General features: G+C 33.3%; 1 protein-coding gene across 1 annotated transcript in view; it reads right to left on the bottom strand.

Annotated features, from left to right (window-relative positions):
• FSTL5 (follistatin like 5) overlaps positions 1 to 17,250 on the bottom strand; it is a 1,020,077-nt gene that overhangs the window by 918,370 nt on the left and 84,457 nt on the right. The window contains exon 2 of the mRNA XM_074227423.1: positions 342 to 483. Coding sequence (XP_074083524.1) covers positions 342 to 467 — 126 coding nt within the window. The 5' untranslated portion in view covers positions 468 to 483. The remainder of the gene's footprint in view (positions 1 to 341; positions 484 to 17,250) is intronic.

The following is a 17,250-nucleotide window of genomic DNA, read 5'->3' as shown; positions in this document are numbered from 1 at the left end:
TGTACAAAGTCAAATGAATATTATATCTTTCTAAAGATGAGATGAAGGTAATTATTTTTAATTGAGCAATCTCTAGGATTGATTAGAATTAAATATTGCATTCCTTTTATTCTATAAATAATTTTAAATATGTTGTGCAGAAATAGAATCTATCCAAGATTCTCATCTTTTATACTTTTAAAATCTCTAATTTTTATAGTGATGTCTATCTAGAAAAGTTTTTCTGGAATACTGCAAATATATGAATGATAATGAAAAGCCCTAAATTCCTTCTTAAGTAGTAATTATTAATTAAATTAGTAATTAATTAGTAATAAAAACATTCTAAATATGATTAGTACCTTGTGTCTCAGTCTTACTAGTGGCTGATAGGATTTTAGTCCATATCCTCCTTCCTTGGTTGGTCTCCCTTCTGCTCTCAGAAAAATGAATCCAAGGAACAAAACCACTGACCAGCACTTAATCATCCTTACTGGTCTTCACCTGTCAAAATTGAAATGACATATAATCAGCAATAATGCATTACTCATTGAACAAGACAATTTATAAATAGTAGAGAAGATGATGCTACTGTAAACTCTTAAAATTCAGGTAAGCCTGTATCACCTTTCACAAAAAAGCCACCTCTGTAAATAACCTGTGTTGATTAATTCAGAAAATGTTTCAAAACACAAAGTAGTCAGGAAAGAAATAATAGTTAATTTAGGAATAGAACATAATAAAAAGCTGTATGAAAACTGTATTTCCTAGGGAGGAATGTGTGAGTTGTGTACTTTAAAGCAAACTTTATAACTACTGACTTTTAAAAATTAATTTCCAGGCATACTGATAATGCTTGTTCTTTACTTCCTATATATTGTATATTTACTCATTCATGCCTATACTTGTCTGTTCATTTTTTTATTTCCATATATTTATGATCCATATATAGTCCACCTACCACCTTCATTTAATAGTCTTTCCCTTGAAATTAATTCCTCTCCAAATTTAGGTCCCAAGAACCAATAAACCCTGGCTCATTTCCTTTCAAAGTTTAGTGCCCAGCTTGAAGTATTCTTCTTCACTATATTAATGTCCCCTCAGTTTTTCTTGTTTATCAGTTTGGCCACTTCTCTGATCTAAAGTTTTTCTCCAACTCAGTTATACCTAGGGATAAAAATATCCATGATTTCATCATCAGCTACATAAGTGTTCAATTACTCAACTCACTCCATCCCTCCTAAACCTATTTTTCATCAACAAGGTAGGCTTCAATGTACCATACACTGTGCTTCCCTGCTTCTATAGACCTTCACTCAATTTCTGTTCTCACTTTCATGCTTTCAAAATTTTGATATTTTAACTAAGCAAATCAACTTTACTCTGCTCTTTACCTTATACCTATCACCTCATATATTTCCAAATTCTGGATGAATGTAACTACTTCTTCTCTACTCCTTCTCCTGTGTTCCAGAATACAGTTGGATGAAGTCAAACATTCTTGTTGATTGGAACCATTACAATTTATTTTATTCAATTTCAATTGGCCCTCACTGGTCCAAACCGATCCTTCCCAGAATACTTGTTCTATTCAATAAAGCAACATTTCCAATCCTTGTTTTTTTTCTAAATCTTTTTTTTTTCTTTTTTCTCTCTTTTTTTCATATTTCTCTTTAAAAGAGAGATCTGCCATTACCTTTTTCTTCTCCCTGATTCCACATGGTAAATCACTTCAGCATCATCTAACAACACCTTTTCCAGCACTCAAGTCCTTGAGGAAGAATTGGACAATTCCTTTCTTGTTGACTTGATCAGAGTTCCTCTTAAATCCTTTTGAATATTGTGCCTTTTAATAATAGACACACAAAAACACACACACAAACACACATACACACACAATTCTAGCTTTCCTTATTTAGTTATTTTTCACCTGAAATCTTACTTATCCTAAATATATATAAACATATGTGTAAATATGCATGTATAAATATACATAACTTGAACCTATCATACTCATGAGCTACCTTCCAACATCTCTCCTTCCTTTCATAAGCAAAAGCCTAGGAAATTGTCTGCATTTTTAGATTCTATTTCCACACACCCCATTCATTTCTCAGTTCCTTAAAATTTGTCTTTCAGTGTGAGTATTCAACTGATTATTTACCCCTCCAAGGTCCTCAAAAATTTTTCATTAGTGCTCCAATGACAAATTTTGTCTTCTTTTGATTTTCTGCAGCATTTGACAACATTGATCATACCACCTTTCACATGAACCTTTTCTGACTCCCTAGATCCACCTTCCCAATGAGATGCATATGTGTATGCATATGTATGCACATTGTATGGACATGTGTATGTGTACATATAAAATATGTATATTGTGTACATGCATATGTGTGCATGTATGTGTGAATGGACATTAATCTATGATATAAATGCACGAATATGCATACAAACATGTTTTCCTCCCCAATAGAATATTGGATCAGCATTTAAATAAAGGACTTTTTTCTTTTTTTTTGCTCATTATTTTGTTTCCCCCAGTTCCTTGAAAAGTTCCTAACAGAGAATAGTTAATTAATGAAACAAATTAATGAAAACTAATGATTAATGAAAAAACTTAATGACTTTTATTGGTTACATTTAATCATTTCTTATACCTATCTATCTATCTATCTATCTATATATATATATATATATAATATGTTAACAAGGAGCAATGTGGTATTCTGTCTCTTACACTAACTGTGTGACTGAGGTAAGGACACCTGAACCCTCTGATCTTCAGTGTCTTTATGCTTAAAATGAGTATAATTATAACACCTACCTCATTGCGTTGTTGTAATGGTTAAATGAGCTAATAATGTACTTTAAATGCTTTGAAAACTTTAAACAAAGAAGACTGAACTTCAAATATATTTTATAGCTAAAAAAGAGTTCCATATATAGTGCTGACTGCCCCACCTATTCTTTTTTAAAACCACAGTGTAAGTGAGACTGAAAAAGTCTTTTCAATACCCTTGCTTCATGTATAAAACTAGGTTAATAATGCAATGCCTTACATTAAGAATAAAATTATAAAAATTTATTTAAATTCAGTGTATATATTTTTTCATTCTTGCAAAGTTTTTCACTTATGAGACTCAAATATTTCATTAGGATATTTTGAACAGAACCCCCATTTATAGAGGAAATCCCAGAATTGTTTACAAAGGGATCATAATCAGTCCCATGATATTCTGAATAATGAGCTTTACCTCCCAAGATGATAATCTCTCACAACAAGTTAGGCTTTGATAATTAATTGGCAGTTTGTTGAGAGCTCAGCAAGAACATAGAAAAATAGTTGACTAAAGCAAACCCCATGGAACAGATGGTGGTAGATTGAGATGGCAGTGAAGGAGAACTTTTCCCAGTAGCATCCAAACTCAGATACAAGATCCTGAAACCAACCTGCTTATTAACATGAAGAAGTCAACATGCACCTCTGTATAATAAGATTAGAAGGTTTGAGATTAACCTTTAAAATATTCTATATTTTTGTTTTGCTTATGTTTCCACTTAAGCATCTTAAGAGTTTTTGCAAACTTTAAAGAGCTGTAGAAATGAGAACCAGTCTTACTATGATCATCCACACTTCCCTGTTTTCAGCAACAGTATCACCAACATTACAATCCCTCTGGTTTTCTGTATCTCTCATTTTTTTCATATTTCCAGTAAGCAACAACCCCCTTTTTACTCTTATATCACCTTGCTCTCTTATTTCTTAATCAGCCACCCTTTAAAGAATTCCACCCTTGCATCTCTTCTATATCCCCTCCCCATTAATCTGATGGTTCTGGCATATTGGAATTGATTTTTCCTGTTGCTCTTAATATTATTCTCCATAATCTAGAAGTTTTGCAATTTAGTTGAAATATTACTGTCAATTTCCACTTACATATCTTTCAGGTAATGAAAGGTGACTTTATTTTCTATTTCTATTTTCCCCTTTGTTATAACACTTCAGGACAAATTTCTTTATTTATTGTCTTATTGTATCAAGATTCTTTTTTTTGACCATAGCTTTCAGGTAGTCTGATTATACTTATGTTTTCTCTTTGTGATCCGTTCTCTAAATCTCTTTTTTTCTTGTGAGATTTTTCACATTCTTTTCTATTTTTTCATTCTTTATATTTTGTATTAATATTTCTTCATCTCATAAACTTATTAACTTTCCCTTGCTTTCTTATTTAAAAAATAATTTTCTCATTTTTCCTTTATAATATATTCTTTTTTTTTTAGTTTTTCCTCAATCTCTCTTATTTCATAAGTCTTTTTGAGTTCCTCTATGAATTCTTTTTTGAGCAGGTAGCCATTTGAGATCAGTCACTCTTTGGAGTAGGAGATGTTTTTTTTTTGTTTTTTTTTTTGCTTCAGTGTCTTCCTCTGAAGATAAACTATTTATGGTTGGAATCTTTCTCCTTTTCCTGCTCATTTTCTAATTTTTAGCAGCTTTTTCATTATATTTTGCTCTGTTTCTGCAATGAGAGTAGTGGTGTTTCTGACTTCAGGAGCTTTGTCCTTGGTCTAATCTATGCACTCCTTTCCTTCTCCAAGCCACAGATGGAACTCTCTCAATATCCTGTACTGGAAATAAGCTTAGGCACTGAAAACTCTCCAGTGACTGTAATCTTCAGTTCTCCCTTCTGACCTGGGACCAGGATCATGAACTCAGCTCCTTGTTAAGTGTTGACAACCAGAGACATCCTGTGCACTGCCTCTGCACTTACCGGGTCTGTGCTATTTGCCACCTGCCCAGGACCAAGTTTAACCTGCATAGTTGGTTCTGGCATCCCTTATCAGCAGAAGTTCTTTCTCTTCTCCCACTCAGACCCCAAACTTCCCACACTATCCAGGAGATGAAAATTCTTGTGACTGAGATTATCTTCCAACTTGGCTGCTCCTAGGGCTCATCTCTTGATATTTCTGGGAGTTTGCCAGGTAGTGATTGAACTTCATTCCTCAGCCCTGGAATCTTTCTTCTGATCGTCTATAACTAACTCAGAAGAACAATTTCTGCCTCAAATTTTGTTTGTTTTTGAAACTATTTTTATCATGAGGAGTTTTTTTTATTTATTTGGTGGAAAAAATGTGGAGAACTTGAAATTTTCTGATTTATTCTATCATCTTCCCCAAATCCACTCCTATGTTTTACTTCTATCACAATTTTGTATATTCTCCTTCTCTCCTCTGTTATTGCCAATACCTTGATGTAGGTCCTCATCCACTCCCAATTAGACTATTTAGTATCATATGGGTAGACCTGCCTCAGTTCATAGTCCAGTCAATCCTCCATTTATCTGCCAAAGTAATCTTCCTAAAGCATAAGACTTCCCATTTCAATCACCACTCTCACAGTCATTCAATAAATTCCATGGTTCCTTCTCACTTGTAAATTATCTTTTTATATTTCTATATTTATCCATCTATGCATAATCTATAAATCTTTATCTATAAACACAAAGATATGTGTGCGCATATGTGTATTATATTTTTGTGCTTACATATATTCCATATATGTGTGCTTTTATAATTTTCTCCCCTTCATTCATACACATACACCTGTTCAATCTTATTACAAAAAGTCTAAATTTTTAATCCTTATTTCCCATTTAATATTATTTTATTTTTCCCTTTCTTACCCACTTCTCAAGACTGCTAGCAATCTGATATAGGTTATGGATTTAAAATCATGTGAAACATATTTCCTAATTAATTATATTGTGAAAGTAGAATCAGAACAAAAAGGAAAACCACAAGAAAGAAAAAAAACCATAAAAAGTAAAAATTGTATATTTTGATCTACTTTCAAACTCCATAGAAGGGCAACTACATGGTACAGGGGACAGAGCACTGGCCTTGGAGTCAGGAGGACAGAAGTTCAAATCCAGTCTCAGACAGTTGATACTAAGTAACTATGTGACCTTGGGCAAGTCACTTAACCCTAATTGCCTCCCTCCCAGAAGCATCTCTAGTTGTCCTGATTTCATATCTGGCCACTGGACCCAGATGCCCCTGTAGGAGAAAGTGAGGCTGATGACTTAGCATAGCCTCTCCTAACTCAAATCCAATTCAAGTGCTTATCGTGGTATCAATTCCCTGATGTCATAGTCCTCTTCAAGATTGAAGGACAAAAAAGCATCCATGGTTCTTTCTTGGGATGTGGATAGCATTTTCCATTGTGAGTCTTTTGGAATTGTCTTGGATCATTGTATTACTAAGAAAAGTTGCTGTTACTGTGTAAAATGTTTCTCAGTTCATGTTCTTCCAAGTTTTTCTGAAATCCTCCTGCTCATAATTTCTTGTAGCACATTCACATTCTACAACTTTAGTTATTTCCTAATTGATGGGTATCTCCTCAATTTCCACTTTTTTTCCCATCACAAAAAAGTAATTTTTAAATTATTTTTAACTTAATAGATGATCTGCAATATAGATTCACAATGATAGCATTTTTATGTCTCATTTTATCTACAGTTGAGTGTTTTCCATTAGGCTCACATCCTTAGGTTCAGGGACTTTCCCATAAGTGTGTGTGTGTGTGTGTGTGTGTGTGTGTGTGTGTGTGTGTGTGTTTCCACATAATACATTTCTATAGTATTTCTTATATGTTTATGATTATTAGTTATAAAATTACACAGATCTCAAGGCAGTTGACAAAAGGCTAAAAAAACATCAAAAACTAGGACTTGCTTAGGTAAACTGTGCAAATGATGTCACCAGAGAAATGTGTAACCAAGGGGGAAAAGACATATAAGATCAGCCACATAGCAACAGCAAGGGAAAAGTGATGTATTCATGAGTCCTAAAAGACCTGCTATTATACGCTTAGAGGTAAAAGGGATGAAAATTTTATAAAATGAAGTTGAATTGAGTTGTGATCTGATCACTGAAGTGGACATCGTAGATTTTTTTTTAGATATTTAACATGTCAAATCTATTTTTTCCTATTTTCTATGTATTGTTTATAGATCAAAAGACATAACTGTGGCTTAGATATTCTTCATATTTAATTCAGATGACTGTAATTGACTACATCCTCTGGTGTTATCCCTATCTCTTTGTCCAATTTTGCATCCTTTATAAGATGAGGGTTTATAGACCAAATGTTTATTGTATTTTACCATCTATGATTCTTATAAAGAAAGATTTTATGTGATTCTTTCACCCTTCCCTAAAATGATATGAATGAGAGGTAGAGGATAGAGAAGCAACTTCCACAACCATCTAAATCAAATTCAATTTTTCTCTATCAGACTTGGAATTTGCTTGGATATGTCACATTAAAAGAGAATAGTTATCATGTGCAGATGCAAGAAGGCATTTTACCTTAATAAATATATTGTCACTTTGTCCAAGAAACTTTTACAGATCAGTAACATATTTTATTCTGTCTTATTATGAGCTATCAAACAATTGTTTTCTCCAACAAAGAAAGGTTTTCCAGATCAACTGAAGTCATTTGGTATCATAAAGCATTAGCACTAAGCACTTCAGTATGTTAGGTATCATACTGGCTGATTTCTCATTTGCTAAGACAGTGAATGAGGCTTTCATTATTAGCAAGTACATGAAAGAAATCTGAAAAAGTATAAAGCAAATTTAACTTTCATAGATTGAAATATATGATCATGGCATAAAATATGGTTAACCATAGTGCAAAATCCTCTACTTTATACTTCCAAGTACTCAATAAAAATGTGTTGACAAAGTAATAGATTAATTTATAATATAATTTTCATTTAAATGTCACTTTAAATGCTTCCTTCTAAACCTCATTTCATTATATCTGTGCAAAAGTTGTATTTTTCATGCTAATGAAATTTCTAAAGCTGCTCTCCTCCCACTTAAGTACTGAATTCCTAAGACCATCATATCTATTTTATGTCTATTAAGCACTAGTGTGATCACACCTGAGATCTCATTATCTCTTAAAGTCTTCAAGATCCTGAGTTCTGAATTTCCTCATTATGATTACATCTTTGTTTTTGTTTACTTTTTATCTCTATTATCCTTTACTTTATCCAGAGGCTCTTCTGTCCTTTGATTTTTTGTCATTCTTGCAATCTTTCAAATGTTTTGATCTCTCTTCTATGTACAGTCCTTCATTCTAAGGTCATGAATTTTAATCATGCCCCTCCTTCCTTCTTGCTTTCCTGGTTTAGTTGAAATAAACAATCTCTGTCTGGTTGTAGAAAATTTGAAAAGCCCCAACCTCCCCTCCTCTATTTCCCTAAAATATTTTCATCTATCCAGAGATGCACATATAGTTCAATTCCTTGTTGAATTTAACTTTTCAGTATGAGTCTGAGATTGATTCTCTACTATTTTCTCTAAATAATACTGATCTGTTCATTATCCTCTTTTTTCATACATCTTTAGTTTCTAGTTCTTTGCTGGTCTCTCTCTTTAGCAAACAAATATAATAATTATGACTCCCTTTTCCTGACCTTGCTATAATCTACTGTCCTACCCCTCACCTATCTTTTTTGGCAAATGTCTATAACAGTGGATCTCAGAGAAAAGGCCTAAAGTTTCTCTAAGTATACAACAGATTTCCTTATACCTGGAAGGTTTTCCATTTCCCAACTTCTGTAACTAGCTATATTTTATTGTCTTGTCTTCATGGTTTAACTTTAAGAAAGTCATATTTGGGAGATATATAGTCATTTCCTCTTCTCCATGCTTGAAGAACTTAAAAAAGGAAGAAGTGGGGGAGGGGAGTGGGGAGTAGATGAAGATACCACAGTAGAAGGAAAGATATGGGAATCTCAAGGCCTGGGTAATAGGTTCCTAACAATTTTGTGTGTATGTGTCATTGACACTATTGTCAGTTCTTTCAAAGTAGTCACTCTCATATTAACAAACTCTATAACTTTTCTCTGTAGAATTGGACATTGTTATCATGTAGATGACACTTATATTGATATATATATATATATATATATATATATATATATATATATATATATATATATATATATTATCCTACTTTCAGATTCCAGTTCTTTGTCTCCAATAATTTGATTGATATCCACCTGGATGGCTTGCTAGAAATGCAAACTATTCAAAGATTCTTTTTAATAATTTATTTTTCTGCATTTTCCTCCTTTTCTCCCACCACACACTACAGAAGGCTGCTATTTGACATATTCATAAATATATGTAAAACCATGCTATACACACTTCATTTTTTCAGTTCATTTTCTGAAGGTGGGTAGCATTTTCTTTCTGTCTTCCTTCAATATGTGTTTTGAATATTGATAGTACTCAGAATAACTTGGTTGTTCACAATTAATCTTCAAACAATGTTGCTGTTACTGTATGCAGTGTTCTCTTGCTTCTGCTCACTTCACTTTTCATTAGTTCATGCAGGTCTTTTAATGTTTACATAAAATCAACCCGTTCATCATTTCTTATAGCACAATCATATTCCACTAAAATCATGATATAACTTCTTCAGCTATTCTTAGACTGCTTAACATCACCTTTACCATCACAAATAGAGTTGTTAAAAGTATTTTAGAAATACTGTTTCTTTTCCTTTTTTCCCTGATTACCTTGGGAAACAGAAGTAATTACTACATAAAAGGGCATACACAGTTTATAACATTTTGCATATATTTCCATATTGATCTAGAAAATTAGATCAGTTTACAGTTCCATCAACAGAATATTAATGTCCCAGTTTTTTTCATATCCCCTCCAATATTTGGCATTTTCATCTTCTATTATTTTAGTCAATCTGACATGTAAAATGATATACATTTTTTAGTATGCAGCTCTCTAATCACTGATTTTAAGCATTATATATAAATATATATATATATATATATTTGATTTATCATAAAATTGCCTATTCATATCTATTGGCTATTTAACAATTGGGAAATAGTTATTATATTATTATGTATTTGGCAAAGTTCTCCCTAAGTGTTTGAGATATGAGACATTTGTCCAAGAAATTATTTAAAATTTCTCTACCACTATTTTCTACTTCATTCTATTCATAGAATATTGGTTTTAATTGTGCAAACCTTTTAATTTAATGTACTCAAACCTACCCATTTTATGTCACATTGTTCTCTATTGCTTGGTTAATAATACATTCTTCTCTTATTATTAAATCTAATAGGTGATATGTTCCAAATTCTTCTTGCTTTCTTATGATATATTCTTTTATATCTAGGTCATGTATTCATTTTGATCTCATATTGGCAAATGATGTAAGATATTGATCTATACCCAATCTCTGTCAGGTTGCTTTTCAGTTTACCAAATAATGTTTAACAAATAATATATTCTTAGCCCCAAAACAAATCTTTATATTTATCAAAAACAAAATTACTATAATCATAGTAAATTGTATATCTTCTATGTTTCACTGATCCAGTTTTCTATTTCCTAGCCAATACCATATAGTTTTGATAATTAGTCATAAAATAATTTAAGATATGATACTGCTAAACTTCCTTTTTTACATGTTTACATATTTCATATTCTTGCCCTTCTGTTCTTACACATTTATTTTATTTTATTATTATTTTTTATTTCATTTTCCAAAAAAAGAATTCCTAATCTTTTTACTTAAATCCCATCCTTCTGCTTCATTAACCCCTTCTATTGATGATGTATTATGCTTTATATTTCCTAGGCTTCTAGCCACAGATTCATTCTGAATATTCTCTTCACTTTATTCTTCACTTCTAATCAATTGCCAGATTTTGTTAATTCCACTTAGAGTGACATTCTCAATTCTGTCTTTTCCTTTCTGTTCCTACTACCACTAGTATATTCCTCATTAATTTTTGGGTAATTTAAAAAGCTTATATTGATATTCCTGCCCTCCTTTTCCATATTTCTATCTTCCCAGCCATTGCTCAAGAAACTTTCTCAATTCACTACTCTAGTCAGAGCACTCATTTACTAAAAATGTTACAATGATTATCCTGTTGCCTGTCCCATGAATTACAAAAATCTCATATTTTCATTCTATGACCTTTACAAAGAGTTTCCTTTTTCATTTCAGATCATGATACTTTCATTTTTCCTTTTCTTGAAAAAAAGTTGAAAGCCATAATCCACTAGTTTTATCCTGTCCTTGTTTCTGTTCTTTCTCCTCTTTAACACTGGCATGAATTCTAACACCACCTCAATCTGTTTTTATCTTTCATTAAAGTCATGTTTCACTCCGACCAAAATCTCCCCTGACACTTACATTTTCAGGTGATTTTATTTCCTCATCAAATTTTTTATACCATTTTGCTTGGACCTCTCTTGGCTGTGGGACTAGTTCTGTATCCTCACTACCTAGTAGAATGCCTGACCAAATACAAATGCTTGTTGACTAAAATCATTTATGGTATCTCTTTGTATGAAATTATCATAAGAGACAAGATCTATGTCTTTTCTGCCTTGATGCCCCCAAAGTTAGCACATTGCTTCATACATTATATAAGTTTTATTATTCATGGTTAAATCTAATTGAATTGAATAAATACAGTAGATGTTATTTTCATCTGTGAGTTGAGAACACTAGACAGGAGAGAGATTAAGGGATTTACTCAGAATCACTTTGATTTTTAGTGGAAGAGGAAGAAAAAGAGGTTGATTCCATGAATAAATATGATACTGCATTAGATAGAGCATAGGACTGTTAATCAGGAAGACTTGTCTTCCTAAGGTCAAATCTGACCTGAGACATTTATTAACTGTATGACCCTGGACAAGTCAGCTAAACCTATTTGTTTCAGTTCTTCATCTATAAAATGAAAAAGAAAAAGAAATTGAAAATCATGCTAATATCTTTGTAAAGAAAACTTCAAATGTGATCAAAAAGAACTCTAAATTACTGAAACTCAACAATAGCAATAAATATGCAAAAGTAGAACTTGAGAATTCATATACTCCATTCTCTCTTATATTTGATAGAGGAGGAATACAGCAAAGGTTTCATGGAGTAGATAAGAATAAGAAGGCTAATCAAAATAAGAAAATCTAGGGCTTAATTTTTGGAGAACTTCAAAATTGAAAAATATACAATTTAATGTTAGAAGTATGCATTCAATGATACTTAATGATACCTGGCTTACCAAGAGCATTAACTTACACTGACAAGGAAATAAATTCAGTTATTCAATAGTCTCCTTTTTATATTCATGACTAGGCCTGAGTTTTTATCTTCAGGCTTCTATTGATAGGGCTCCTTTACCAGAGTCCTGGTCACCAGTCAATCTTTATTTTGTAAAGGTCATTCAAAGTTGCCTTAGATAGTCTAGATTGAATCTATAGAAAGGTCATTTCTTTCATTCCCCCCCCCCCGCTTTCTTTAAAACTTTATCCTTATGTTAGTCGAGTACTAAATCAAGATATCTTTTAGTATGACATTGCTCATAGGTATGTGATATCTGCATCTTGAAGAATGCATCATCTTCAGAACAAGAGATTCTCTCATCTAGTTAAATATGATTATCATAATCATCATTGCCAACATTTTCATCATTATTATTCAACTAAACAATGAGAATCTAATTGGAACAGTGCTTTGTTTTGTTATATACAAAAAAAGGAATTGATCTGTTTCATCCATGCGTTTGAAATGTTATATAGAAACATTTCTTTAAAGAGTTGAAGGAGTAAATAAAACACTTTTATAATAAAAAAAAGAGTTGAAGGTTGGGAGTTGCCAGGTGGCACAGTGGATAGAGCAACGACCCAGGATTCAGGAAAACCTGAGTTCAAATCTAGTCTCAGACACTTAATAATCGCCATGTATCTATTGACAAGTCACTTGACCCCATTGTCATGATGGTGCAGTAATGGTAGGAACTCACCAGAACTCTCCCCCAAATCACTCCAAACACTTTTAAATAATGACTCTAACCAAATTCTAGAGTGGCAGAAGCCACAAAAAGGCTGAATGAAACAATTTTCCAGCCCAAGACAACTTGGAAGATACATAGGAAGGGTCTGTTGCAATAGATTTAAAAGGGCCTACAGCATAACCTGGGCTGTGCAGGAGAAAACTAAGCCTCAGTCATCTAGGAACAGACCACAGAGCACTTGGGTCCCTGGGGTGCCTAGGTCCATGACAGTAGTGGTGGTGTCCAGACTTCTCAACCCAGGTATTGCCAAGGACAATTGGGAAGCTCAGTAGGAAACCTCTGCCACGCTAGACTGAGAGTGGAGCCCAATGCAGCTCAGTCCAGCCCCAGTGAACCAGAAACATGCTTGCAGAACCACCTGGCAGGGAGTCGCCTGGCAACTGGTTCCAGATTGCTCAGTCCACACAGTAAGGGAGGTCAGGGAAGACTGCCATGATGTCTTTGCTATCCTTGTGGCAGGATTCTGTTGCTTTTCCCATACTCAGATCCAGTTCACAATCTGGGGCCCCAGTCTCAGGAGAAGGACTGGAATCACAATAGAGTTTACTGACTGTATCAGAGAAAGGAACCTCCTCACAGGTGGAAAGCAGTGCTTGTGTTCACCCACAGACTAGAGTAAAGGCCAGAAGACCAGTCATAGACTCTCATAAGACCTTCAAGAAGGTGAGAACTTGTAGGTCTCTGGGGCAGGGAGTAATTCCTGAAAACAGTTGCCAAAACCCTCAAAAGACTGGAACAGTGTGTCTACCATCTATGTATCTATAATCTATATTATTACCTTCCTTCCTCAGGTTAGTTCCTCTCATCTACTCTAGTCTCCTCTCATTTCATCTCTCTTTTTTTCCTTGCTCTCCTCTCCTCTTTCTTCTCCCTCTACTCACATATATCATACCCTGATGAGAGAGTATTCTGCCCAAAGGAATAACAACTTTGATAGCTGAAAAAATCTCACAAGGTGTCTTGGGATTTAATGTCTGGATTTCTTTCTTAAGGACCATGCCTTAAACTCATTTCATGTAGGCTCTCATTGATTAGCCAATAATGAGCACAGATGGCTCAAAGTGAAAGTGAATAGTAATTATTTCTATTTTGGACAGAAATCCTGAAGAACTTTCCCTTCCAGTTTTAATTTTTTTAACTGGGCAAAAGAGGCCATTCTTTGATCATTTATTATCTAGCTTTATTTACTGAATAGGCATTGGATCAGTTACAATGAGATCCTGGAAAGACCTTAGTTGAAAAGCCCAAGATCTTCCACTGCATTCAGTGCCATCTCCAGTTGTCCTGATAATGTTCTGACCCTGGACCCAGATGGTTCTGAAGAAAAAAGTGAAACCATTGACTTTTCCCAAACTTCCCTCACTTAAATCCAAGTCTCTTGCAAGTCCTCACTATTAGAGAACAAATAGAAAACAATAACAATGAAAGCATCTATCTATCTATCTATCTATCTATCTATCTATCTATATGAATAGTGTCTATCCATATCTATTTAAATATCTATCTTCCATCTTTTGACCATCTAAATGTCTATCATTATGTATCTACTGTCTATCTTCTATCTATCTATCTATCTATCTATCTATCTATCTATCTGTCTATCTCTCTCTCATTTATCTATCTCCTTTTTGTCCTACAGATAGCAAAATAAGATCACTAAGAATGATAAACAGTTTTGTGGTTGCAAAGTCCAGCTTAATAATTTGAGTCTTTGAAAATTGAAGTAATTTGTCTAGGGTGACATAAGTGAAAGAAACATGATTTAAACCACCTGGTACTAGTAAGTTTCACATAATTTCCCAGTGGAAGCAAAACAGTATAGTATAGAAAGGTTGGCCTTGAAACTAGGACAAACCAAGTTCAAACAAGGCATTGCAACTCTGAGTGTCATGCCTTTGGCAACTCTTTACAAAAAGCTACAGATCACCAAAGCAATCCCAGTTCTAATGTCTATCCTTTAATCTATGTCTAAAATAGGGATCATTCATATTATTCTTATATCCTATAGATCAAGATCAAGAAAAAGTAAATTTTAGGTGCATAAAATTTAAAAAAAATCATTATACAAATGAACTAGAAATTGGGAGGTTATCCAGTTAGATACAATATGTAGAATAAATAGGGTAACAAAACATGTCAAGTCAATAAGTTTTTATTGTTTTGCCATGTGCCAGGCACCAGTGACAGAAAGTAAACAAAAATAGTCCCTACTTTGGAGGAGCACATAAACTTATATGGAAGGTAAAATATAAATAATTGTGTGTACAAAATATATACATAAGAAAGTCTATTCTTGAATATTAACATGTTACTGCAAAATTATTTGATATTAAACCATATGATATATTTGTTGATGATACAAAGAAAAAACACAGTTGTCTTTCCTGTAGAGATATTATTATAATCTAAATAATATATGTTATGTGAAAAAATTAGCAAAATGTCTACTTCCCTTCCAGCATCTGACTTTCTTAAAAGCTGATAAAATTATTCAGAACTCATGGTAAGGAAGGACTAGGCCACCAATTCAATATTCTTCCTTTTAAGTGTCAGGAAGTTCTAATTAATGGAAATGTCAACCTATAATTTGGAATAGATTAAAATGGCCAAATTTCAAATAATTATTACTTTCAATAACTAGTTTTAATTTGAAATCATAAGGAAAAGATGATGTTAGGCCAATTAATTCATTGTCATTTGGACTGCTATGGAATTTAAATACTAAATCCATGCTTCTTGGTATAGGACAAGTAAAAATCTATAATGCATAGGATTATAAGTATGATGTTAGAAGTGACCTTTAAGGTCATATAGTAAAATCTGCTAATTTGTTTATAGGTGAGAAAACTGTGACTGAAGAGACTTGAGGTTAAAGGATTTGCTCAATGGTTTTTCAGGAACATAGAAAGGATATGAATTCAGCTCCCAAAACAAAAAAAAATTCAGATCTCTCACTCCAAAACTAGCAATCTTTCCATTTCCCTCAGTATGCCCTTCTTTCACAAAGCTCACAGTATGGAAATATTGATTGACAAAAAGATTCTATTAGTAAACAAATATTTTCTTTCTTTTTAGCATAAAATAATTACAATAAGATCTTTAAAAGTAATTTTCAACCAAAAACAATCTACATTAAATATAATTGCCCATTTAAATTACAGAAATACATTTATTTGTTTATTACTAAAATAATCTTGTTGTAAAAGTAAACATAATGGCCCTTACCCCCACAAAGATAGAGAAACCTCATAAAAAATTAAGTGAGAAAGAAAAAATTTTACTTGAGTCTGTGTTCGGATAACATCACCTCTATCTCTGGGATGGATCACATCCTTTATCATAAGTCTGTCAGAGAATTTGATGCAATATGATTTCCCACAGTCGCTATTGCTAAATGTATTTCCCTCCATCAATTCCTCCCTGATCCCATTTATCTTATTCTCTCTCTCTTTTCACTTTGTCCCTCCTCAAAAGTGTATTGTTGGAGGAGTCAATTGGCATAGCAGACAGAGCACAGGTCCTGGAGCCGGGAGGACCTGAGGCCAAATCCAACTATAGACTCCCAACAATCACCCAGTTCCCTTAACCCAGACAAACCAACCAACCCCACTGCCCTGCAAAAAAGAAAAAATGGTGTTGTATCTGACTACCTTCTCCCCAACTTTCCCTCTCCTCTATCACCTACACCCCCCCCTTACCCCTGTCCTCTTTCTTCTGTTCCTTTCCTCTTCTTTTTCCTCTATGGTAATATATATTTCTATATCCTATTGAGTGTGTATATTGTTTCCCCTCTGAATCATTTCCAATGAGAATGAAGCTCACTTATTCCCTTTCATCCCCCCCTTCAGCTACACTCCAAAAGCTTTTTCTTGACTCTTTTATGTGAAATATGTTAACCCATTCTACCTTTCCTTTCTTTCTCCTAGTACATTCCTTTTTCTCCCATTGACTCCATCTTTATAATTTGTTGTCTCTTCATATTCAGCTCTCTTCTGTGCCCTGTTTATCATCTATCTATCTATCTATCTATCTATCTATCTATCTATCTATCTATCTATCTATCTATCATATATCTAATGCTCCTTCTAACTGCTCTAATAAATAAAAAGGTTAATATGTGTCATCATATATGTAAAAGTAAACATAAGACCCCACCAAAAAAAAAATCTCAAGAAAACCAAAGTAAAAAAGAAAATATGCTTCTGACTATACTCAGACATCAACAGCTATGTCTTTGGGATAGATAGCATTTTTTTTCCTCATAAGTCCTTCAGCTTTGTCTTGGATCACTGCATTGCTGAGAAAAGGTTGATCATTCATGGCTGATCATCCTGCAATATTGCTA

Source organism: Macrotis lagotis, chromosome 3 (assembly GCF_037893015.1).
Source record: "Macrotis lagotis isolate mMagLag1 chromosome 3, bilby.v1.9.chrom.fasta, whole genome shotgun sequence".
NCBI lineage: Eukaryota > Metazoa > Chordata > Mammalia > Peramelemorphia > Peramelidae > Macrotis > Macrotis lagotis.
The sequence above is the reverse complement of the archived record's forward strand: the minus strand, read 5'-3'. Positions and strand labels throughout refer to the sequence as shown.